Source organism: Lepidochelys kempii, chromosome 6 (genome assembly GCF_965140285.1).
Source record: "Lepidochelys kempii isolate rLepKem1 chromosome 6, rLepKem1.hap1, whole genome shotgun sequence".
NCBI lineage: Eukaryota > Metazoa > Chordata > Testudines > Cheloniidae > Lepidochelys > Lepidochelys kempii.
This window is the reverse complement of record NC_136385.1, coordinates 52,360,770-52,385,431: the sequence shown is the minus strand read 5'-3', so window position 1 is coordinate 52,385,431 and position 24,662 is coordinate 52,360,770. Positions and strand designations below refer to the sequence as shown.

The 24,662-nt window shown below is 41.1% G+C and overlaps 1 protein-coding gene across 3 annotated transcripts in view; it reads right to left on the bottom strand.

Annotated features, from left to right (window-relative positions):
• Positions 1–23,872, bottom strand: part of CAT (catalase) — a 38,284-nt gene extending 14,412 nt beyond the window's left edge. Inside the window, exons 1-7 of one of the 3 annotated variants that reach the window (XM_078853254.1) lie at positions 23,641–23,872; positions 13,574–13,669; positions 10,068–10,178; positions 8,551–8,681; positions 4,972–5,076; positions 3,793–3,918; positions 1,579–1,770 (exon numbers count right to left, since the gene is read on the bottom strand). In XM_078853254.1, the coding sequence (XP_078709380.1) occupies positions 1,579–1,770; positions 3,793–3,918; positions 4,972–5,076; positions 8,551–8,681; positions 10,068–10,178; positions 13,574–13,669; positions 23,641–23,665 (786 nt within the window). In that variant the 5' untranslated portion in view covers positions 23,666–23,872. Of the gene's footprint in view, positions 1–1,578; positions 1,771–3,792; positions 3,919–4,971; positions 5,077–8,550; positions 8,682–10,067; positions 10,179–13,333; positions 13,506–13,573; positions 13,670–23,640 lie in introns of all 3 variants that reach the window. The other 2 variants (XM_073347924.1, XM_073347925.1) reach the window with 2 other exon arrangements.
• Between the last annotated feature and the right edge of the window lie 790 nt (positions 23,873–24,662).

Here is a 24,662-nt window from a genome sequence, read left to right as displayed (position 1 = left end):
GCAGCTTATAAATTTGCCAAACAGTAACAATTCAGGTGGAAATTTTCCATTTTTTTTTTAAATAAAATAAGCATTTGACAAAAATAGTTTAACCACTTTTAAGAGGAAGGTTAGATAAAAGCATGCAGGGCTTGCCAATGTTAACATTTTCCCCTACAGTTCTTTTTTAAGCACTCTACCACTGCCATGCTTTGAAGCAAGAAACTTGATGCTTGGCAGAGGATTAGACCTGGGATCATAAGTACACTTTACTGTTCCCCAGGAAAATCCACCCAAATTTAGCTAAATTATGAGGCTCTGAAAAAAAACCTGCCATATGAACGTGCTCAGAAGAGCTTGTCAGAAGCTTACTGGTACAATCATAGAACATGGTCCATCTATAATAAGCATGCTCCCAGGCCACTACACAGCTTTCTGTGTGGTAGATACAGAGCTTATGCTTGAATTGGGCCCCAGAAGCAGCAGTGATCCCATCCTTTTGGCCTCAGGGAAGTTGTGCTGAGCAAGGAAGAGACCGTAAGTTCCAGTCTCAACTCCTCTTCCACGGACTGGTGTTAATGCTTCATGCTGCAACGTCATCACTATTGATGAAGGCTTCATGCCCCTATTTTACATGATAGGGTAACTGAGAGGCTGTTCAAGGTAGTTTCGATCAGAGCTGGGGAAAGAACTCAGGTTTCTAACATTGCATAGCCAAGCCTGATCCAAACAGCAATACAGCCTTTCAAAAAGAACCGCCTGATCCAAACAGCAATACAGCCTTTCAAAAAGAACCTTCCCAATCTCTCTACTAGATCACAGCCCTCCAGAGCCAATACCAGACACCAAGATTCCCAACTCCAAATAACTATTACCTACCTAGCTGCAAAATCCACTGGCAAACTGTGTCACATCACCCTATGCTGTTTAATAGCCTTTTCCTGCTACCAGTTACTCCGTCATCTCCAATGGTAATAGAGATCTGTGGTATGGATCTAGAAATCCTGCGCTCAAATCCTGCTCACTACCCATTCTCCCCCCCCCCTTTTTTTTTTTTCTTGGAGCAGGAGTGGAAGGAGGGACAGGAATAGTTCCACGGGATGGAATTTTTCTCTTTTTGAAAGAAAACTGAAAACAAACACCTAGGAAATTACACGTTAAGGTTGCAAAGTAAAGCACTCAAATGTTAGAGTATTCCAGAATTAAGGTTGCCGTGTGGCCTTCTTTTGGCTCCATTGTGTGTATGCATTATGATATGCTCTTTATTCACATGATCACATTATTTGACTGAGATTCCATCCTCATTCAGAGCACATAACGAATAGTGAATGAAGAAGGAGGTAGTAAAAAAAAGAAGAGGATTTTTTTTTGCGTTTAAGGCATTAGACTGGGACCAAGGAGAGGAAGGTTCTATTGTTCGCTCTGCCACGCACTTATGTGATGTTAGGACATAATGCATATGCAGAAGGGGAAAGGAGAGAATTAAGTTTGCACAAACAACCTAATACTGGCATTTCCTATCTGACTGCTTGACTTTGTAACTTTAATATTATTTTTTGTATACAGGCGCACGCGCGCGCACACACATCCCTTAGTTACCTTAGTTACATCAAAAGGGTTAAACGGGAACTTCTCTGCTTCTTCAAATGTCATAACCTGAATGTAGAAAGTCCAGGATGGACAGTTTCCATTGGCAATAGCATTGTAAAGGTCACGCAATCCATAGTCAGGATCAGTGGAAGCCAGTCTTCCTGCTTCTTCGACAGAAAGGTTTTTGATGCCCTGATCAGTCTAACAGTAATTAAATGAAGAAGTGACACTCATTATCATTTGTAATTAATTAAAACTGGCTATGCAATACCACAGAAATAAAAAGAGCAAACTGAAGAACTATTAGACTGTTTGCATATTCCACTTTACATCTCAATTTCAGCGGGTAAATTAAATGCCACTCCACAGTACAATCTGAACACTGTCCTCTATTAATCTGAGCTCAGAAAAATAACAGAATATTTTTAAAATAATAAAATTAGGTAACTGCTTAATGTACTCTTTGTTTGGCTCTATAAGTCAGATTCTGTATTCCCCTTTATGCCACCCAGGAGACACAGAAGGGGCATGAATGGAACAAAAATGTCCCCTCGGGTATACCCTCTTGGGAAAAAAAAAAAAAAAAAAAAAACAGGGCTTCCTACCCAGCTACAGCTGTTTTACACAAATCCACCCTCCCCTGTGAAGGGTGTTTTGGGGGTGAGCAGAGGGCAAGAGGGAAGCAGTCTCATGTTGAAAGACTGATTCAAAGCATGTTCTTTGGAATGGTGCTTTTTACTTTTGAAATATTTTTCAGTCTTTAGAAACTGCATTCTCATTTCCTTGTGTTTTGGAGCAAAGAATAAAAGCTCAAAGTTGCCTCAACAAAGCTAGGAAGGGTTCAAGGATTCAAAGGCCTACACTATCAGTAGAAAAAGCAAGTTCTCAGGGAAGCTCTTTTGGTTTTATACTGGGAATCAATGCATCAGCAATAGTTTCTGGAGCCTTAATTAGCTTAAGATCCTAAGGACATTTCAGCACCATCTCGAACAGGCTAGGCCCTGAAGTTCCCTTCTAGGCTGGGGACAGGGGTCTGAAGGCTTCAGTTCCAAAGAGCTACCAAAACCAGAGCCCTTGACTTAAGGTCTTTGGCTTGAATCCAACTGGAGCTACAACCACATTAGACTTAGTCTTATTAGACTTAGTCTTATCTCTGGCAAGTGATGGTAAGAATTGAAATTGGCTCAGAGGAATCCTGAGGAATCTAAAACTGTAGATGCTAATGACAGCCAGTCCAAACCTCACATATAACCCAGACCATGGATCTCAGACTGTTCTGCAGGTTTTGCCTGCTGAAACTTCAGCATTAGGAAGGCCTGGAGCCTTCCTTGACTGTTTTTATGGACTTCAGATGTGAAAGCCCGACACACCTCACACCCACCAGGAGATGTGATTCCCCTAAGCAAAAAGAGAACTACAAGTAAGCACTGGACTCCAGAAAAATCCTGGATAAAAAGTGCATCTACTGAATGCCTGTCTGGACTATACCCTAGGCTGTTTGAACCAAGGAACCAAGTACAACACATGCACAAAATAGACTAAGATGCCATAAAAATTTCTGAAATATGCACAACCCCCCCAAATCCTTACTATACTAGAAATTATTCTTAGTACTTAAATAAATATAAAAGAACTTTGAGGAAAATAAAGTGTGATAGGGTTGGGCATGGACATAGGTAGGATTCCTACATCTGCACTGAATGGCACCAAGAAAGGTGTTCAGGATTGCTCCTCCCTTATATAACCTCAGACCCAAAATCTATGGTGTCATAAGAAAGCTCCAGCAGGCACAACAAGCATGGTTTTCCATAAGGTTCCGGAAGCTCACTGTGTAAACACCTTGAATACCATAACTGGTAATATACAAAGGCCTTCGAAGAAGAATCTCTGCTTATCACAGCATGCGGGAAGCAGAGTGGAAATCAAAGCAGGGACAATCTTTATATATGTTTAATGATGGATTGAAAAGATTCTTGTAATAACAACCAGTAAAGCTTATGGGAAAACCTTTTACAGAACTCTTAAATTAGACTATTACTCTAATGCCTGTGAAGATCTTTCCTCAATGAGACCTGCAAGATTATATAATATTGCCAAGACTTGCATAAAAATCTGCAGAACCAACTATTGCAAAACATTTTGCCCTATCGTACTTCCAATTTATAATGGTGGAATTGTATTTAGCACAAAATATTTCCAAGTAGGTAAACTTAAAACCAATACCTTAGCATGAAATTTGCAGTAAACAGCTTTTCCTTGAGCATTAATCAGTTTAAAGGTATGGGATCCGAATCCATGCATATGACGGTGTCCATCTGGAATACCACGATCACTGAACAAGATAGATACCTGAATAAAAGGCATAGTCAATTCTAGTAATTAGTAAACTGATGCAATATAAAGTCACTAATCCATAAACAGCAGACAGGCTCCTCTAATCAACGGTATAAATGGAAATTGTCTTATGCTGCAAACCATAATGATTGTTCATGTGCCAAGGCCTGTTTGACAACTTCTGAAACATAATCACAACAGCTCTAATAACTGGATCATTGAAGATGCTGAACATGCAATAAAGTTAAGTCTATATGAAGTATTTAACGAGGAAGTGAAAGATGGACACCAACCTCATGTGTGATTACAATGGTTTTTTCAAGAGGAGTAAGTTAGCTACTGTAGTTTTAGAGCTAACTGACAACTTTTCCAGCAAGCACCATATTTTGAACTTAAAGTTAAAATCCTGAACAAACCAGTTTTAGCAAAACCCTTCAAGGTAGAGAATTCCATGCATAGCATTCAATAGCCACAGAAAATGCTGTTTGTTCTTGAACTTGGGGTTTCACAAAACCCTTTAATATCACTTTTTCTTAAAGTTACTGAGCTTTGAAGTATATCAGCATTATCTTCCCAGAAATATTTAATTTTTTTAATGTTAATTTTCTTATACTTGGGTTGACTAAACAGCAAATCTTTGCTGTTTCTGAATGGTTCAGCTGCTTTAATTCAATATTAACATACTGATAGTCTTAAATTCTTTACTTTTGTCTTGGTCCAAGTAAAATACAGCCAAGAAAAATAAGAACACTAGATAATCACTTTAACTAATCATTAGCTAACTTTACAGAAAAATTTTAAAAGACCCAAAACCTAGTACAGTAGTTACAGTTTAACAGGTGGCTAAAAGCACATAATTTGAGCTTTACTGAATTTCAGTTAATTGTTAATAATTTATTATTATATAGTCTTATTGGTCCAAAAAGATAATAAAAATTCCCAGACTGTCCAAGAAACTGAAATATTTAAAAAAAAAACCCACCGAAAATAAGAAAACCCAATGATTTAATATGCGAGTTCCCTGTTCATGGAAGAATAAGTTGAGTTCAAAAGGCAATAAGCTCCCACCTGGTGCAGAGATTCAGGACGAAGGCTCCAGAAGTCCCACACCATGTCTGGATCCTTCAGATGAGTCTGAGGGTTCCTCTTTTGGCTATGTATAAAGGATGGAAACTAATTTCAAACAAACAAACAAAATTAAGATGAATTTAATGGAATTAAAAGTTTGAAGATATTGCAAGAACTGACAAAAGTTCTCTACAATTATGCCCAGGGTCTCTTTGCATACTACTGGCATTTCAAGAAAACAGATCAAAGTATCTGGACATATATAACCTACTTCAGCCACAACAAGTGGTACATGGCTCTTGACTTAAAAAATATGTTTTAAGCTACTATGGGGCAAGTATGAAATCATCAGCACTTCAAAATGGTATTAGGAGTGACAGGTCAGAGTCAGAGGTAGGAAAAGCTGTAACAAAAGGAAAACAGAGCATTGAGGAGTTTTCAGCTTTATCCAGATACTACCAACAAAACCATTGTGTTAATTTCACCCTCAAACTTGAACTGGTAAAGTATTTATATGAACAAGAATCAGCAGTACGATGAGCCAGCTGGTCAAGGGGTCTGGAAGCTCTAGGGTCCTCAGCCCGGAAAAGTCTGTACAGTGGGGCTGCCCTAGAGCTGCAAACCCTGGGAGCTCAAGCTGGGGTTGTCAAGATTTCCAGTGCCATCTTGAGGAACCAGGAGCCAAACCCCAGTTAGAGCTAGGGCTTCCAAGGTTTTCAACATCACAGCTCCATGGCAGGGAGCCTGGAAACCCTGGCATATTAAGGTTTTCCTGGAGTCACAGATCTGGGAAACCTTGGGGCAGTCCAGAGGGCTGAACTGCTCTGGAGCCGTGGACCCTGAAAGCCCAGTTTCTTCAGCAGCTTGGCAGGGAAGCTGGCAGAGAACCAAGCAGGTTTCCAACAGACATTTCATAAGGCATTTTGGGTTTGATTGCAGGCTAGAACAAATGCCAGTTAAAACTATCATTTTATTGTGACTTTGAATTCCTCTATGTTATCATGAGGGAGCTTGGCAAGGAAGGGTGTCACCCTGTCCCATGTCAGAAAGTCGTACTTAGCCAACAGGGCCGGACGTAAGCCACCTACAGCTGTAGCAGTAGCAATGCTGATGAGTAGGATTTCCTCCCAGACAGGTTTAAGCATTTGGAGTCTTTGTCCTTTGTGTACTCATTTGACTTTGACTTTTTAAGTATAGTTGAAATAACTAAAGGAGCCAGTGTTCTGGTGTAAAAGTACTCAAACCCCACAAAGGGGACCTGGTACCTCTTCTCAACATGTTTTGCTGGTGGTGATATAACGACCGGCATCTGCCACAGAGATTTCACTGGGTATAGTAGTCCTTCATTAATGGGGAGGATGATTCTGCAAGGACCAGAAGCTGATAGGATGTTGAATAGTTTGTGGTGCTTTTCTGAGATGACTGAAGTCTTGCTCTCTAGAGTCTTAGCAATCCACACAAGAAGCTCCTCGACAGCTCTGAAGTCTTCCAGTACCAGTGCCAAGCATATCACTTCATCTGGCAATGATGTGGAAAGATCCTTAGGAGGCAAGACAGGGTGTTGATATTGTGCCCCTGGATACCACTCCTCTTGATATTCCAGTGTTGGCAATCCAGCCAGGGAAGATGCTGGAGCAAAAAACTCTCCCTCAATACAGATTTCTCAGTGTCTGTGAACTTAGTCCCATGGTGGCATCCCATATGTGTACAGGTAACTGGACCAATTCCAATCTTGGAGTGCTGCTAGTGGTTGGGGTCTGTAGAAGTCCACAGATCTCTCAGTGATGACACCTGCAGACTTCAAAAGGGATGGTTCCCTGTATGATGACAGGGAAAAAAGCATGTCCCAGTGATTGTAAGGAGTAAGTAGACCTCCTCGGGGAGCGGCACCAATGAATAAGGTACTTTTGGTACCGGTGGCAGTGGATATCTTGGCACCGGGATGGACCTGGTTCAACCCAAGCCTTCTCCCACAAGGCTGGGGTCAATGCCCCTGGGAGCACCTTTGGCACTGAGATCAATGCTGGTAATCTGATGCATTGAAGTCTTCTCCCCAGCCCTTGATGCTGTGGGTTTGGAGAACTTATCAAGAAATGTTTTGCTTTACCAGTCCTTGTGGGAGGACACTGACCTTCTTCGGTTGTTCCAATCACCAAAGCAGGAGACTCCTTTCAGTGCACAACTTCTATGCCTGAGGTGTTGGTGTCTGCTTTGGTCCTGGTGCCAATGGCGTCACCAGGTCTCTCTTTGGTGCTGACTTCTCCATAATATTCTTAAGAGTCACTTGTCTTCAATGGGATGCTAGATGATGCAGGATTGTCTATTAAGGAGGATTTTGGAACTCCTTTCCTCTCGATCTGATGAGACCTTTATGGACTGCTCTAGAAGGTGGCGATACAGCTTCACAACTAAAAAGTCCTTGAGGAGCAGGATAAGCATACCAAGCATCTTCTCAGAATATGAGATTTTCCAAGATGGAAGAAGCACCTATTGTGCCTGTCCTTAAAGATAATTAGCCCATCACAGTATAGATAGGACTTGACGCCTTCAGGTTTTGAGTTTACCATTACAGAAATGCTGTATAGTGTGGGAGCATATAGAAGGGTGTCTGACCAAACAAGTCAAAACAGAAGATCATCCATAATTACAAAGATTTTTCAAAATATTAAGGAGTTTAACTTGAGCAAAGAACCAGGGGATTGGTTGTCAGATCTTTTTATGCCTTTATATGAACACAGAAGGAGACACAGGGCACATACATGTCCCCTAGTCTCATGGGCATGAGGTGCATGCAACCCTATATTGGGATGCACACTGGCACACACAAAAAAGCACTTAAGACAGGAAGGGACAAACTTACATTGGACCAAATTCTATGGTTCTAACTTAAGCAAGACTTCCATTGAACTAAATTGGAGTTCTGCACAATTAAAGACTGCCAAATTTGGCCCTGACTGAGTGAACTACGGTAGGCAACTATCTCTAATGTCTTAACTAAATTTGAAAGAGATAATAATCCTGCCCTCTCATTCAAAATAGGCCTACATTTTATAAAAGATACTCCAGTTTTAATGTAAATGTAACTACTTTACTCATTATCCATTTTTGTTATTTGGTAAGGGGATAGTCTTTTAAATGTGTAATGAGCAATGTCTAAATTGCTGTTTCAACATTTAAAAGGGTTACAGGAACTTTTTAAAAGTGAAAAAAAAATTTAAATGCTCTGAATTCAAAATGACAGCTAGAAAATACCTTAGCCATTTTGACTCGCAGACTAGTAATACTGATCATACAAAAGGTAAAAATACAAACATGTATTAAATACTAAACCTATTTACTAGCCATTCAGACGTTACACAGATTGTTTCTTTAAATGCAAATAAGCATAATTATTTCTCAAAGTAGCTTCATTTTCAGTCAAAAAATTCCAGATCTATACTGAACTATCAGGGTAAAATAAGTTTTCAGTGCCAATCTGTATTTTATGCTTCTCATTACCCTTTCTTCACCACTTGTACAAATCCTTGGGACGTCTTTATCTCACCTGCTGAAACCACCTACACCCATGGTCTCACTCACCAGCATGGCATCACGGATGAAGAAGATGGGAGTGTTGTTGCCTACAAGATCCCAGTTACCCTCTTCTGTGTAGAATTTCATTGCAAAGCCTCGAGGGTCACGAACTGTGTCAGCCGAACCAGACTCTCCAGCTAGAAGAAACGTGTATATGTGAAAGTGTCAAAATGGTGGTGGGGGGGGGGGAGAGAGAAATCACACAACCTTATATTTAACATAAGCAGACAGAGAAGTAGAGGCCCACAACCATTATTGTTTCTTTTTAAACCTTATCCACACTGGAGAATTTTAGTATATTTGCCCCACTATTTCAGGAACCTGAATGCTTGTAACACATTGGGCCTGAATTGTAGACAGAGCGAGCAATGCATCTGCAGTTCCATGGACAACTCTTGTGCCACTGAGTAAGTTATACCAACCTGACCTATTAGAAGTTTTTACACCAGAATTCCTTACATATAGACTGGCTTTCCTAACTAATCCACCTTACTTCTGAAAAAGTATGTCTACACAGCAATTTAATACGCTTTAACTAATACGCCTTACCATCACACCACTAGTTAAATCATCATAAAATTTCCTGAGTGTCCACGCATAGGCAAGCCCTAAGATTGCTATACAGACAGGAGAAAACCCACATAAGCAGTGCAGAAAAAGTTCAGCAGCCTATTTTAGTACATGCTCTGTGTCAGTAACTCCAGTTGCCTCTCCAAACCCTCATAGCAAATAAGCATTGTTCGGCTGCCAGAGTTTTGACCCACACAAGCAAATCTCCAGGGTTACTAAGATATATAGACTCTTTACTTTGTTTCAGAAGATTCAAGAATCCTGATTTGACCATCTTGAAGATTTTAGAACTATCACAAAGGACCCAAAAAGTTGTAACTATAAAAGTATTGCAAAATATAAATAGCTATGGTAACTTTAGAACCTCCCACTTTCTAATGGCATAAAAGAAGTTCACATTTTCAGTCATATAATGTACAAGATATTGGCACTTGAAGTCATTCGTAAAAAGCTGTAACTTACCCATCTTAGGATTTGGGAAAGGCTAGTTTATTTTATTTTATTTTACAGAAAGCTGTTTTTTTTATGATCCTCTTTCCCATAATATTTACATTAATGAATTTATCCTTACAACATTGCTGCCAAGTAAGAATGAAAAAGAGGGATAATTATTCTCATGGAGGACCAAGGCAGAAAGGCGTTAATCATGGCCTGCCCACATTCATAAAGAAAGCCTATAGCAGAGCAAGGAATAAAACCAAAGTCTCCTGCGAAGACCATACTTCTTCTCACACTTGGGAGGAAAAATGTCTCCGGTAGACTGATGTTACATGAAATGGCAGCTGCTTAACACTACTCAAGATTTTAGAATAAATCTAGGGGAGAGGAGTAAGGGCAAAGGGCAGGTGAAGTGGTCAAAAGAACATGAAATTTTATACTTTGTGGAACTGTGTTACACTAGCGATTCTATACACGTGTTATATAAAAGGCACACATTAATTACACCACCTTACCAACAGTGGAGAATCGAATGGCTATTGGTGTTCTTTTTCCAATGTGCTCAAATACCTTCGCCTTACAATATTTGGTGATATCATGTGTCACTTCAAAATAGCCAAAAGCGCCTGAAAAAAACAAAACAAAATTACTTTTATATGTGATTAGATGAACTGTGAACCACAGAGGTGACATGACTTTCGCTAATATCAGGGGGCACAACCAAAGTACTAGATATTGGAGAAGGGCAACGGGAGAAATATTTATGGCAATTGGAGAAAACTCAACAACATTCTCTTCCACCTCAAGCCACCACTCTGCTAACTTCTTTCCTCTACCCCTCTCTGCCTCTTGATACTCTTGCTTTTTTGTAGCCTTCCCTCTTTCAAATGAAATGAAATTGTTGCTCGCTGTATCTGTGTTTGCTGGGCTCTGAAACTACATATTCCAATTAGATTGTTTGCATCCTAGGATCACGAAACTCAGTTTCCTGCATAAGAGAACATTGAGCAGAGATATGGAGCACGCCAAACTTCACAAAACTTAACATACAGCATTTTATAGAGAACATCAGTGCCCAGTACAACTACACCTAGGTTGGCATGCTGCTGTGAGCAACAGAGGTTTCTGCAGGCCATCCATCCCAGAACCACAACAGAGCATCACATGGCTATCAAGACTTCCTTAGCATAAAATAAATCATAGCCTAGAAGTCTAAGTTTGACTTAGTATTCAACGTGAGTGGTATTTTAAAGGTATTTTGCCGTTTGTGTATATACAGTACATTGGATATGTTTTTATATTTGCAGATTGTACACTATCTCATAATACAGGCAGGTAACTAAGGTATTTGTTTAGTATTCTGCAGCCTTGATAACTTGAGACACCTCCACAGAGTCTGATAGGAAATAGAGGAGAAACAGCTGATGGAAGTTGTTGCAGTGTGCCATGTTACCAGCAGATGAGTAGGTGTACCTACCTATGAGGACATCCGTTCCACCAAAGACCTCATGTAAAGGCAAAAAGATGTAATCATCTCATTTAGGAAGTGGGAGATCCCACACAGTAAGTTTTAATTTTCCCCTCTCTAAAATTCTTAACTGTAATTTGACTGGTGAAGTCCTCTACACAAGAGCAAAATTCCTGTCATGGGAAAGGCAGAGTCTCATTTTATGAAGAAACATAGCCTGTAGCTATCTACAGTTTCTGTAATACCACATTTGTTTAGTTAAGTGGTGACATCATATTACCTATGAAGCAATGATAAAGGGTAACTAACAGTTAGCATAAAGGGAAAAAGTCTTCAGAGGGAATTTTCTTTTATAAATTCTTAATTATACACTCATAATTCACCTGGCTTGGTGGAAATGTGGATCTTGTTCTTTGGGGTTGATGACTTTTCTCCTCTTTTTCTGGTGCTGTATAATTTCTCTCATATTCTAATAGTGCTAATACTGTGGCTTTTACAGCAAAAAAAACACAAAAATTAGGGATTATAAATTAGAGGGGGCTAATTACTAAATGCTCACCACCTAATAGTTTGCAGCTGTAGGTGGTATGGCATAGCTAGCAGCTATGATCCTAAGGATTCAGACATGCCGTGTAAGTAAAGTGTATACATACTTATGAATATATTTGTACTGAATGAAAAGAATCAGAACCAGAAGCTCAAAAGGTATTGAAATCAATGGAAGTTAGGAACCTAAATACCTATGAAGATCTAGGCCAATATGCTTATTGCCTTTGGCAACACTCTGTATGTTAGTGTTGTTAAACTCTTACCTACCGGTTTGAGGGAGGCACTTGTAGTTGATGGGAAAAGGATGTGGGGAGGAGGGGCATTATTTCTGATTTCCAATTAGCAAAACAAGTTAACAAGGCGTTAACGCTCATAAAATTAACTTGGGGGGTGAATAAACCTCAGCTTGAAACAAAAGCATCAATCTGGGCAGGTACTGCTTGGAGAAAGAGATCTTAGACATAGGTGAGTACTCCTTTATAGGTTTTCATTTGCATGCACTGAAAGTTGAGTGTTACTTAATGAAACTTTCTATGTAGTTCACTAAAACTGGATACTTTCTTATTTTTATGAACCTTGAAAACTCACTAATCCTTCAAGTTAATGCCATAAACCCATATGAAACTAACAAAAATAGCATGTTACATCATGAAAACAGAATCCAAATTCTCAAACTGATATTAGAAATAAGTAATCAGTGCTATTTTGATCATGAAACCTTATTCAAAAACAAGCCATGAAAGAGTCTAACTACAGTTTTTGCTAGTTTCTCTCCTTTTATATGTGGCAACTTGATTACTCATTTTAAATATAAAAGTCTTATTAAAGTATAGATGATATAAATAGTTCATCTAAAAAGAAGTGAAGAACAACACTTTTTTTTACTGTTGCTAGTAAAAGTTTATTCAGATATGAAGTTACGGATTTTTTTTTAATAGGCTGTCCTAAAGGAGGGGTTCTCAAACTGGGGGTTGGGACCCGTCAGGGGGTTGTGAGGTTATTACATGGGGGGTTGAGAGCTGTCAGCCTCCATCCCAAACCCTGCTTTGCCTCCAGCATTAATAATAGTGTTAAATACCTAAAAAGGTGTTTTTAATTGATGGGGGCGGGAGGGTTACACTCAGAGGCTTGCTATGTTAAAGGGGCCATCAGTACAAAAGAATGAGAAACACTGCCCTAAAGGGTAATTGAACTGGCATTTATCTGCTTTAGTAAACTGTAGAAGCTTATGCTCAAATAAATTGGTTAGTCTCTAAGGTGCCACAAGTACTCCTTTTCTTTTTGTAGAAGTACTAACATCTAATCATTCCCTAGGTAAACACTAGATCTAGTAATTAAGGCTTTATTCCAGGACAGACAATTTTGATAAATTGTAAAACAGATGTCTTTACTCCTCTTACTTTAAATAACTAAGTATAGACACCAAATTGCTGTCAGGTTCTTAAGTCCTCTGAAAAGAGAAAATATAACACAAAAGTGTTTTGCAGGTCCCTGCAGGACTTTTCTTAGATGGTAAGCTACTTTGCTTCCACAGTTATTTATCTCTATGTCAAATGTGGGAAAAAAACTAAACGCTTTTCTTTGTTTTCTCTAGCTGGAGTTCACAGACCACCCCCCCGGCCCCCAACAGGATTTGGCCTAATATCAATTTCATACATCATGCCTTTATCTGCCTCATTACACAATCTTGATTGCAATATTAATTCACTGGCATTCTCTAGCAGACTTTTAGGCAGCTAAGGAACACATGCCTTTTAAACCCACCTGCTCCTTTGGCATGCACAACTCTCTCAGGAATCCTCTCTCTGTCAAAATGAGCCATCTCATCAGTGAAAACAACATCCTGAACAAGAAGAGGGCCACGTGGCCCTACTGTCATGATGTTAAGTTTATCGCCTACTGGGATCCCGGCTCCAGTGGTCAAGGCATCTGGCTTCTAAATGCAAAAATGATTTTTAAGAAATCAAGTTACTACAACGGAAAAAGTAAAATAAACTTCCATACCTTTATGGTTAATCAAGTAGAATTCAGTGAAAATAACTCTAATCGTATAGACTTGTAGAATAGTACGACTCCTGAAGCTACAGGAAAAACTGCTTCCTGCATCAAAGATGATTTAATCATAATGGTTACTGTGAGGGTATACATAATTTTAAATGTAAAAAACAAAACCCTGCGTTAACATTAAAATTTGATGGATAGTTGTATAAAACTGGAAAAATACTACAAGGCATACTACTTATTGAATATAGTTTTTGGACTTCAGTAACTGAAAGAACAAGCATTAAGAAGGAGATAAGACAACATACTAACTTTCAAGAGTTTAATGCTACTGGACTTAAATAACTAGTAACTTTTTTAAAGTTCACATTTTTTTTTACACTGTAACTTGCAAAATAAGCAGGTGGTTTGGTTTTCAAACTTATGTTTAAGAATTTAATCACTAAAATACTTGGAGTAATGGTAAATGTTCTGCACCCCTCTCACTCTCCTAATATGCTTTGCTTTAAAGACTGTTAATAACTTTAGTAGCTTTTTTTTCCCAAGTCATTCAAAATTTAGGAACTCTGCTGAAATGTTACTTCAGAATTGCTTGCTAAGCTCTCATGCCTCACTCTAAAAGTCAAAAATACATTTGTACTATATTGGAATGAGAGCCCTCTTAATAGTTAATTTTTAGGGAAACAGAACTTAGTTAAAAGTCTACTTCTTCCAGCCTCATTATGAAACAAGTAATTCAGAACACACTTCTGCAAGTCAGGCACTGAAATGCCATCAGCCCTGACAATGTAAGCAGTGTCTGACAGTGTCCAACAGCCTCTCTGTGCCCTCAAAGTGAAACAGCTGGTCCATTGGAGTGGACAGTCAATTAAGTTAAACATCTATCGCTACAGAGTGTGATCATGACTACTATAGCAAAAGCAATCAAGCTTATTTTGCTAGCTTAGGCAGTCTGAGAGAAGTGGAAGCGTCTAAAGATGTGGTTTCTGCACTACAATGAATATGTAGGAAGCCAGGCAGAAGAGAGGCAACAAGATCAGAACAATCTTTAAATCCTTAATGGACTCTCCCTGTACACGTAAAACCAGCCAGACTATTTTATTATTTTAATAGCTACCACAAATCCACTACTTTGAGGACATGCGCCTTTTGTATAACTGCATATGAATGTTTTTTTTTTCCTCGATCACTCTGCAGATCACACTAAACTGTATTAATACTTACAGCACCTGCTGCAACTTTTTAAACTGAGTGACTTTTCTACTCTCACAGCTTCATTGACTAGTCTAACCATGGAAGAAATTTGAAAGCCAAATCTAAAATTAATTTAATTCTTCCTCATACCACAAATACAGTCATTTCATGTATGGTAGAGTGGGGCAGTCTGAATATTTTCTTGATGGGATTTTTTGGCATGTTTTAGAGCAACACTCATAAATTTACTCTACATGGATTAACCTTAAAAAGTTAAGTTTGATACACTAAATGCTATTTGAAGGGCCTTTATTGCTTATTTAAAGGCATTTGTTTGCTTCTGTAAGAGATTGTGCTGCTCTTCTGATAAAATGGCATTTAGCTCTAGAATAGTTAAGTTCTGAAGGTTGGCCCCATATACCTAGGTGTTTTACATCTTTGTCTATCTTGAAAAACGTAATACTTGTGTATGCACAGAAACAAGCTTTTCTTTTCAGAGTAACAGCCGTGTTAGTCTGTATTCGCAAAAAGAAAAGGAGTACTTGTGGCACCTTAGAGACTAACCAATTTATTTGAGCATAAGCTTTCGTGAGCTACAGCTCACTTCCTCAGATGCATATCGTGGAAACTGCAGCAGGCTTTATATATACACAGAGAATATGAAACAATACCTCCTCCCACCCCACTGTCCTGCTGGTAATAGCTTATCTAAAGTGATCATCAGGTGGGCCATTTCCAGCACAAATCCAGGTTTTCTCACCCTCCACCCCCCCACACAAATTCACTCTCCTGCTGGTGATAGCCCATCCAAAGTGACAACTCTTTCCACAATGTGCATGACAATCAAGTTGGGCTATTTCCTGCACAAATCCAGGTTTTCTCACATCCCCCCCACCCCCATACACACACAAACTCACTCTCCTGCTGGTAATAGCTCATCCAAACTGACCACTCTTCAAGTTTAAATCCAAGTTAAACCAGAACATCTGGGGGGGGGGGGAGGTAGGAAAAAACAAGAGGAAACAGGCTACCTTGCATAATGACTTAGCCACTCCCAGTCTCTATTTAAGCCTAAATTAATAGTATCCAATTTGCAAATGAATTCCAATTCAGCAGTTTCTCGCTGGAGTCTGGATTTGAAGTTTTTTTGTTTTAAGATAGCGACCTTCATGTCTGTGATTGCGTGACCAGATTGAAGTGTTCTCCGACTGGTTTATGAATGTTATAATTCTTGACATCTGATTTGTGTCCATTTATTCTTTTACGTAGAGACTGTCCAGTTTGACCAATGTACATGGCAGAGGGGCATTGCTGGCACATGATGGCATATATCACATTGGTGGATGTGCAGGTGAACGAGCCTCTGATAGTGTGGCTGATGTTATTAGGCCCTGTGATGGTGTCCCCTGAATAGATATGTGGGCACAATTGGCAACGGGCTTTGTTGCAAGGATAAGTTCCTGGGTTAGTGGTTCTGTTGTGTGGTATGTGGTTGTTGGTGAGTATTTGCTTCAGGTTGCGGGGCTGTCTGTAGGCAAGGACTGGCCTGTCTCCCAAGATTTGTGACAGTGTTGGGTCATCCTTTAGGATAGGTTGTAGATCCTTAATAATGCGTTGGAGGGGTTTTAGTTGGGGGCTGAAGGTGACGGCTAGTGGCGTTCTGTTATTTTCTTTGTTAGGCCTGTCCTGTAGTAGGTAACTTCTGGGAACTCTTCTGGCTCTATCAATCTGTTTCTTTACTTCTGCAGGTGGGTATTGTAGTTGTAAGAAAGCTTGACAGAGATCTTGTAGGTGTTTGTCTCTTTCTGAGGGGTTGGAGCAAATGCGGTTGTATCGCAGAGCTTGGCTGTAGACGATGGATCGTGTGGTGTGGTCAGGGTGAAAGCTGGAGGCATGCAGGTAGGAATAGCGGTCAGTAGGTTTCCGGTATAGGGTGGTGTTTATGTGACCATTGTTTATTAGCACTGTAGATCTCTTGTGTGGACTGGACCAGGCTGAGGTTGGTGGTGGGATGGAAATTGTTGAAATCATGGTGGAATTCCTCAAGGGCTTCTTTTCCATGGGTCCAGATGATGAAGATGTCATCAATATAGCGCAAGTAGAGTAGGGGCTTTAGGGGACGAGAGCTGAGGAAGCGTTGTTCTAAATCAGTCATAGAAATGTTGGCATACTGTGGGGCCATGCGGGTACCCATAGCAGTGCCGCTGATCTGAAGGTATACATTGTCCCCAAATGTGAAGTAGTTATGGGTAAGGACAAAGTCACAAAGTTCAGCTACCAGGTTAGCCGTGACAGTATCGGGGATAGTGTTCTTGACGGCTTGTAGTCCATCTTTGTGTGGAATGTTGGTGTAGAGGGCTTCTACATCCATAGTGGCCAGGATGGTGTTATCAGGAAGATCACCGATGGATTGAAGTTTCCTCAGGAAGTCAGTGGTGTCTCGAAGGTAGCTGGGAGTGCTGGTAGCGTAGGGCCTGAGGAGGGAGTCTACATAGCCAGACAATCCTGCTGTCAGGGTGCCAATGCCTGAGATGATGGGGCGCCCAGGATTTCCAGGTTTATGGATCTTGGGTAGTAGATAGAATATCCCAGGTCGGGGTTCCAGGGGTGTGTCTGTGCGGATTTGATCTTGTGCTTTTTCAGGAAGTTTCTTGAGCAAATGCTGTAGTTGCTTTTGGTAACTCTCAGTGGGATCAGAGGGTAATGGCTTGTAGAAACTCGTGTTGGAGAGCTGCCGAGCAGCCTCTTGTTCATATTCCGACCTATTCATGATGACAACAGCACCTCCTTTATCAGCCTTTTTGATTATGATGTCAGAGTTGTTTCTGAGGCTGTGGATGGCATTGCGTTCCGCATGGCTGAGGTTATGGGGCAAGTGATGCTGCTTTTCCACAATTTCAGCCCGTGCACGTCGGCGGAAGCACTCTATGTAGAAGTCCTTGCAACAAAGCCCGTTGCCAATTGTGCCCACATATCTATTCAGGGGACACCATCACAGGGCCTAATAACATCAGCCACACTATCAGAGGCTCGTTCACCTGCACATCCACCAATGTGATATATGCCATCATGTGCCAGCAATGCCCCTCTGCCATGTACATTGGTCAAACTGGACAGTCTCTACGTAAAAGAATAAATGGACACAAATCAGATGTCAAGAATTATAACATTCATAAACCAGTCGGAGAACACTTCAATCTCTCTGGTCACGCAATCACAGACATGAAGGTCGCTATCTTAAAACAAAAAAACTTCAAATCCAGACTCTAGCGAGAAACTGCTGAATTGGAATTCATTTGCAAATTGGATACTATTAATTTAGGCTTAAATAGAGACTGGGAGTGGCTAAGTCATTATGCAAGGTAGCCTGTTTCCTCTTGTTTTTTCCTACCTCCCCCCCCCCCCCAGATGTTCTGGTTTAACTTGGATTTAAACTTGAAGAGTGGTCAGTTTGGATGAGCTATTACCAGCAGGAGAGTGAGTTAACCTGGATTTGTGCAGGAAATAGCCCAACTTGATTGTCATGCACATTGTGGAAAGAGTTGTCACTTTGGATGGGCTATCACCAGCAGGAGAGTGAATTTGTGTGGGGGGGTGGAGGGTGAGAAAACCTGGATTTGTGCTGGAAATGGCTCACCTGATGATCACTTTAGATAAGCTATTACCAGCAGGACAGTGGGGTGGGAGGAGGTATTGTTTCATATTCTCTGTGTATATATAAAGCCTGCTGCAGTTTCCACGATAAGCATCTGAGGAAGTGAGCTGTAGCTCACGAAAGCTTATGCGCTAATAAATTGGTTAGTCTCTAAGGTGCCACAAGTACTCCTAAGCTTTTCTTTATTCATTTCACAGATCAGAGGCTGGGTTTGTTCTTTAGTTTTAAGTGGGATGTGTTCTGTTTAACAGGAACGTTTATCCATGCTTTCCTGAACAGGTCATTTCTTCTAGTAGCAAGGTCCACAGATCTTTGATGTCTTCAGCCTTCTTGCAGCTGAAGAAGTACAATCAGACTTGTCAATAACTGGAACAATGTAAATAATCCAAGCCCTGAAGAGCATCAAAGTGTTCAGAGTCTGGGGAACTGGGGGGGGTGGGGAGGTGTTATATATATTTATCTGAAAACTCCAAGTAAAAGGGTACCTATCCAAAATTCTGAATTCCCTTGATGAATATTTTAAAGACACAATACTTTGCTTTGGCTAATATGTTTTGTAAAGTCAATAGTAGTCGTCTACCATGACCAGCGTCACAGAATGTATTCAGGTCAATTCACTTGTATATTAGCATAGATCAAAGTGAGGGATAAATATATAAATTGTTCAGATGTTTTAAAAACTTCATGATAGCTAGTGGAATGCTACTTTTATTATTCTCACTTATCAATTCCTGTTACATTATAACAGAAAACATTTACATTGAATATACCCCTGTAACTAAATAACCCATCAAACACAAATGAAACATTAGGGAATGCAAAAGAGGAGTAGTAATATCTTAAAAGCAAGTGGTCATTATGTGTAATGACTGGAGGTCAAAAATTCAAAATGCATTCCTCACTCTGTCATCAAAGGAAAAGCTCACATGGGTAAAGACACCATCAGCTTCCTTTTTGTGTAAAGGAGCTAGAAATATGGACCAAGAAATGATCCATCTCTGACTGTTTGGACTCCTACAGGGAAGCATAGCAGATGCAAAGTAGAGACCCCCAAAGATCATCTGGGTATCCTGAAAAGACGTTTTTGGGAAACTGGCAGTTTATCACTGCCACCATTTGGATTTACAAACAATGACCCACTTACTTTACCTGCTTTAACCTCTCACTAATTTCTTAGCTAATAAACCTATAGTTAGTATACTACAGAACTGACTGCCAGCATTGTCTTTGGTGAAAGGTCTGGAGTAACAACTGATCTGGGTAAGTGGCTAGTCCCTTGGGACTGGGGGCAACCTGATATGGTGTGACTTTTTTTTTTTTCCTCTTTATCTCTAAATCCAGTTTGTCTAGGTGGCAAGATAAGTTGGAGAGCCTAAGGGACTGTCTGTGACTCCATAGTAAGACTAGTCTACTGATCCAAGAGTTCACATTTGTTACTTACTGGCTTGGTGAAATCTAATTCTAGACTATACCACCAGTTTGAGTGGTGCCCTGTTTTCTGCCAGTCTGATCTGAGACTGGCACTCAGAGTTGTGAGCCACTCCAGACAGTGTGACAAATTACTCCCCATCCAAACTCTACCACATTGTATCTAATTACCAGCCAGCAGACCTGTGCATGTAAAACCTACAGCATCTCTCTGGGTGAGTGTGACCCCATCCCTGAAGAGTTCATCAGCTCTGAGTTTAATTATCTATAGTAGCAGCTGTGAAAAATTCTGCAACATTAAACTTTCATATATTTTGAACAAATCAGAATATATTCTCATTCCTTCAAAACCACCACATGGCAGAGGGTATTAGTTTGTACTGCAGTAACCCTACAGGCCCCATTTAGGATTAGTGCCCATTTTGCCACACCGTGTACAAAACACATAGCAAGATAAGGTTCCCTGCCCCAAAGAGCTTGCAATCTAAACAGGCAAAAAAGAGTGAGAGAATGGAATACAAACACATATCAACCAGCATTTTGAGCATGTTGCTTATGTGTTCATTCTACAGGGTTTTTTTTTTTATTGTAGGCCATTTATGGATTATGAGGGCCAGGATTATGTGAGGTGGGGATGAGATAATAAGAGCAAGTAAGTGAGGAAAAATATTCTGAGTGTAGGCTGGAAGCAGAGGGCTTTCAAGAAGATCAGAATACATAGATAATTCAGCCTGACATCAGAAAAGTCCAGTGGGACATGAAGGGGTGTTATACTAGAGTTCCAAAAGCAATTTGGGATTCTTCCACATCAGATGTTCCTGATTCTCATCTCTCCTGAGCACACAAATTTGGGAGTGAGGGCCGTGGGAAAACTGGTGCTCCTTGATCAAATCCATGTAAATGGAAGGAGATAAGGAGTCCTTACTTGTGCCTCATCATTTGCTGCTCTAGCTGCTTCCAAGCTAGTCATCCTTGGTTTCCAAGCAAGTTAGCATGGAAGTTTCCATGACAGCTCTTAGATATGTGTACCTGCGTGGTCTGCTACTTCACTTGCTATTTAATACAGGAATGTTCTCTTTGCTGGATTGAAGGCCTCCATCAGAAAAGGGGAGAGTGGGCACAGCCATGTTTGTTCTTGTAGAACACTGCTATCATGTTGCCTGAGAGTGCTAAAAATCCTAAGCATATTCAACTATTTAAAAATTCTCAAGCAAAAATAGACAAGTCTGGTAAGAATCAGAACCTGGGCACTCTGACTCCTCTCCTCAAATCTGACTGGAAAGGGAAACGAGGCTCAGTTTATGTAACCTCAGCTACCTCATGCGTATTGCTGGGAAGAGAGGCTTGTGCAGCACCCAAAAAGCAGAGGTGTGTTGTTTTTTTTTTCTAGAAAATTCCAAAGATAAATGCCACATCTCAAAACAGGCAACACAATGGCAATTTCAAAGAACCACCTGTAAATACAGAGCATCACTACTAAAAAGAGTAAGTACAATTCTTACTGTTACTGAGAAAACTTGAAAACATCAGAAGAAGTGGGAGTTTTTTACCCACGAAAGTTTATGCCCAAATAAATCTGTTAGTCTTTAAGGTGCCATCGGACTCCTTGTTGTTTGTGTGGATACAGTCTAACACGGCTACCCCTCTGATACTTGAGGAAACTTGCATCACTGAGCCTGAGAATCCTGAGTTATCCTGTCATTTTATGCAGCAAAGGTCATACTGCGTAAGACTGGGCGCTAAGGCTTTTATAAAAAGCAAGTCATAAGACTTAACAATCAGCGTTCTGAATGAGGTAGAGCACACTGGAAAGAGTTACACATGACTTTTCATATTAACTCTCAAGTGCATTAGTAAGGAAATGAAGGGTGCTACTGGATAGGATAATCACACTTCTAAAACAGAGCTAACTCCCTTACAATTATTATTCTACAGAGTCAAGGATTAATGTTGTTTTCGAACTACTGTTCCCACTCACTTAAAAAAAATACTTTCAATGACAACCAAACGGCGCTTAAATCTGCAACTTTCCCATGAGTTTCTGAAATCTATGGGAAACTTGCAGATTTGAGCGCCATCTGACTTTTTTTTTTTTTTTTAAGTGAGAGGAATATTATCTTGAACTCAATCCTTAATCTGCAAGTTTAGTTTAATACAACATTTAATCCTTTCACAGTAAAAGGACTTTAGCCTTTAGATTAGACTATGATTGCCATTAACCAAAACCACACAGCAAACGTAAGGTACATATTTTGAGTGTAACTAGTTGCTGTCTACAAGTTACTTTAAAATTCTAAACTGAGGACATCTTTAGTTTTTATTCCAAGGTCCTCTTTTTACTAAATGGCACAGGGCACCTTGTGGTGGGCCCCTCTTTCATCAGTATGAATTTCACCCGAAATGTAAATATTACTTTTATCAGAAAGAAAAGGAGTACTCAATGCATCCAATGAAGTGAGCTGTAGCTCACGAAAGCTTATGCTCAAATAAATTTGTTAGTCTCTAAGGTGCCACAAGTACTCCTTTTCTTTCTGCGAATACAGACTAACACGGCTGCTACTCTGAAACCTGTCATTATATAATGTGTGGTCACAATCTACTTTCAAGACTGGTAAATGCTAGAGCTTCCTTGTTGCATCCACCTGACGTAGTGCTGTTTTATTGCCTGTATATGGCTCTCAATTATACTTTTGCTTAAGCTGAGGTATAAACCACTATGTCTAAAGCCAGACAAAACAATCAGGAATATGGAAACCTCTGGTTTTCCATTAAGCAAAACAAAGGTAATCAAAGTCTAAAGTCTTACTATATAAAGTAATAACAGCAGAATCCTAGATCCTGATTTTTTCAGACATATTAAGTATGTACAGCTACAGTGCACTTCAATAGGAGTTTTGGGGTGCTTAGTAGTTTGGAAAATCAGGTCTCTAATCCCTTTCTAGCCAAGAGAGAATACAAACTACCATTGACAGCAAGGGACTAGGAGGCTGCAATCTGGGGTTCTACTCCCAGCTCAGCCTCTCTGTACCTGTTTTGCCACCTGTAAAATGGAGATACCGCCTTAGAAGTGACTTGTGAGACTCGGGGGTATGTCTACACTACAGCAGCAGTGCTACCGTGTTGCACCATCCCCCTGTAGACATTTCAGTCACTGTAGTTAATCCATCTCTCGGGCAGTACAGCGTCTTCTGCTGACCCAGCCCCATTACAGCAGTTGGGGTGCAAAACTGTCACAGGCCTGAGCAACCTGTCTAGCTCAATCCAATTTTTAAGAGTAAATCAGGCCTACGTCCTGCTGGCGCAGAAATGAAGTGCTCCGCTAAAGGGCAAAGTATCATCCTCTCTAGCGCCCCTGCCCAGCTCTCCATGGCGGCAGCTCAGGGAGCCCGAGGGGAGCACCCCTCCCGCAGGCACTCCCCACCGACTCAGCCAAGCCTCACCCCTCCCTGCGTGGTCTCCACTCTCCTACCAACCCCGTCGTCACCCTCGCACCCCCTCGCACCCCCCCAAGTGGAAGGTACCATCTCCCCGCCTGCTCCCTTCGCGCCGCCACACGGTGGGAGCTTCCATCTCAGCCACCCGCCCCCTCCGGACGCAGCCCCAGGCGCGCGCCCTGTGACCGTTAGCCTGCAAAACCCACAGGCTGGGGGCGCTCGGGGCAGCCGGCGGGGCTGCGCCGGGCGGGGAGCGAAGCCCCTCGGAAAGAGAAGACCCAGCCTCACGGGTCCCTCGCTGGCCCGCTTCAGGGGCTCCCTGAGCCGCGGGGACCCGAGGCACGAAGCCCCTGGGGTACCTGAAGGCCTCGCTGATCCTGCCATTGCTTCAGCTGGTCCTTGGCGTGGTTCCGACTGCCGGCCATTTCCTGACTAGGCGACCCCTGCGACGGATGCGCTTCGTGAATCAAAGACTACTGCCGCCCGGCTCCCCCGGTCGCAGTGAGCCTCGACTCAGACGCGCATCCAGAGAGCTGGAGCGCTGCAACAACAGACAACTCCGCCTTGCAGCTATGCCCGCCCCTCACTGCCTCATTGGTCAGCCGCCCCCCGACAGTCTCCATCTCGAGTTCTGATTGCGTTCACAATACGCCAATCACCAAAAGGGGGGGGGGAATGAAGTGAGGGGCGACTCGAGGAGCGGAGGGGGATGGGTGTTGTGCTCTGTTCTTTACTCCCAAGAATTTTCTTGGCACGGCGCCCTCTTGTATTTCATTCCCCGCCCCCCGACGTCTCAAGTCTGCCAAAGGTCAGAGAAGGAAAAAGAATGGGAGGACCCTAGTTCTCAATTTTGTTGGACTTCAGCATAGTTTATTGCTTCTCCGTTGTTTTGTTTTATTTTACTCAAAACCTTCCAGAGCTGAAAAATAAAGGGGACTAGAAAGGAGGAGGAGACACAGGGGAAACTCTGAGTATATATATTTATCACATAGCAAAAAAGCTGTTAAAAGAAGAGAGACAAGATGGGTGAGGTAATCTCTTTTATTGGACCAACTTCTTTTGGTGAGAGAGACCAGCTTTGGAATTTGCACAGAGCCAGGCTAAACACTGGAAAGCTCGGCATACCATTTTTACAGAGGCCTGTGCGGTCTTAATTCCATCCCTTTGTGCAGCTATTCTGTGCAACCTACTGAGGCAGGAGTACCTTGAAAAAACGGTGATCATCTAATTAAAGACTAGCAAAGCATATGCACAAGTGACAGAGTTAAAGTAACAGTCATAAATCTTATGTTTGTTAATTTTCCAGTGCTTGAATTTGAAATCTAAATAATATTTCTAACAGGATTGTGTTTTTGTAATTTCCTAGGGTTTTTTTTTTTAA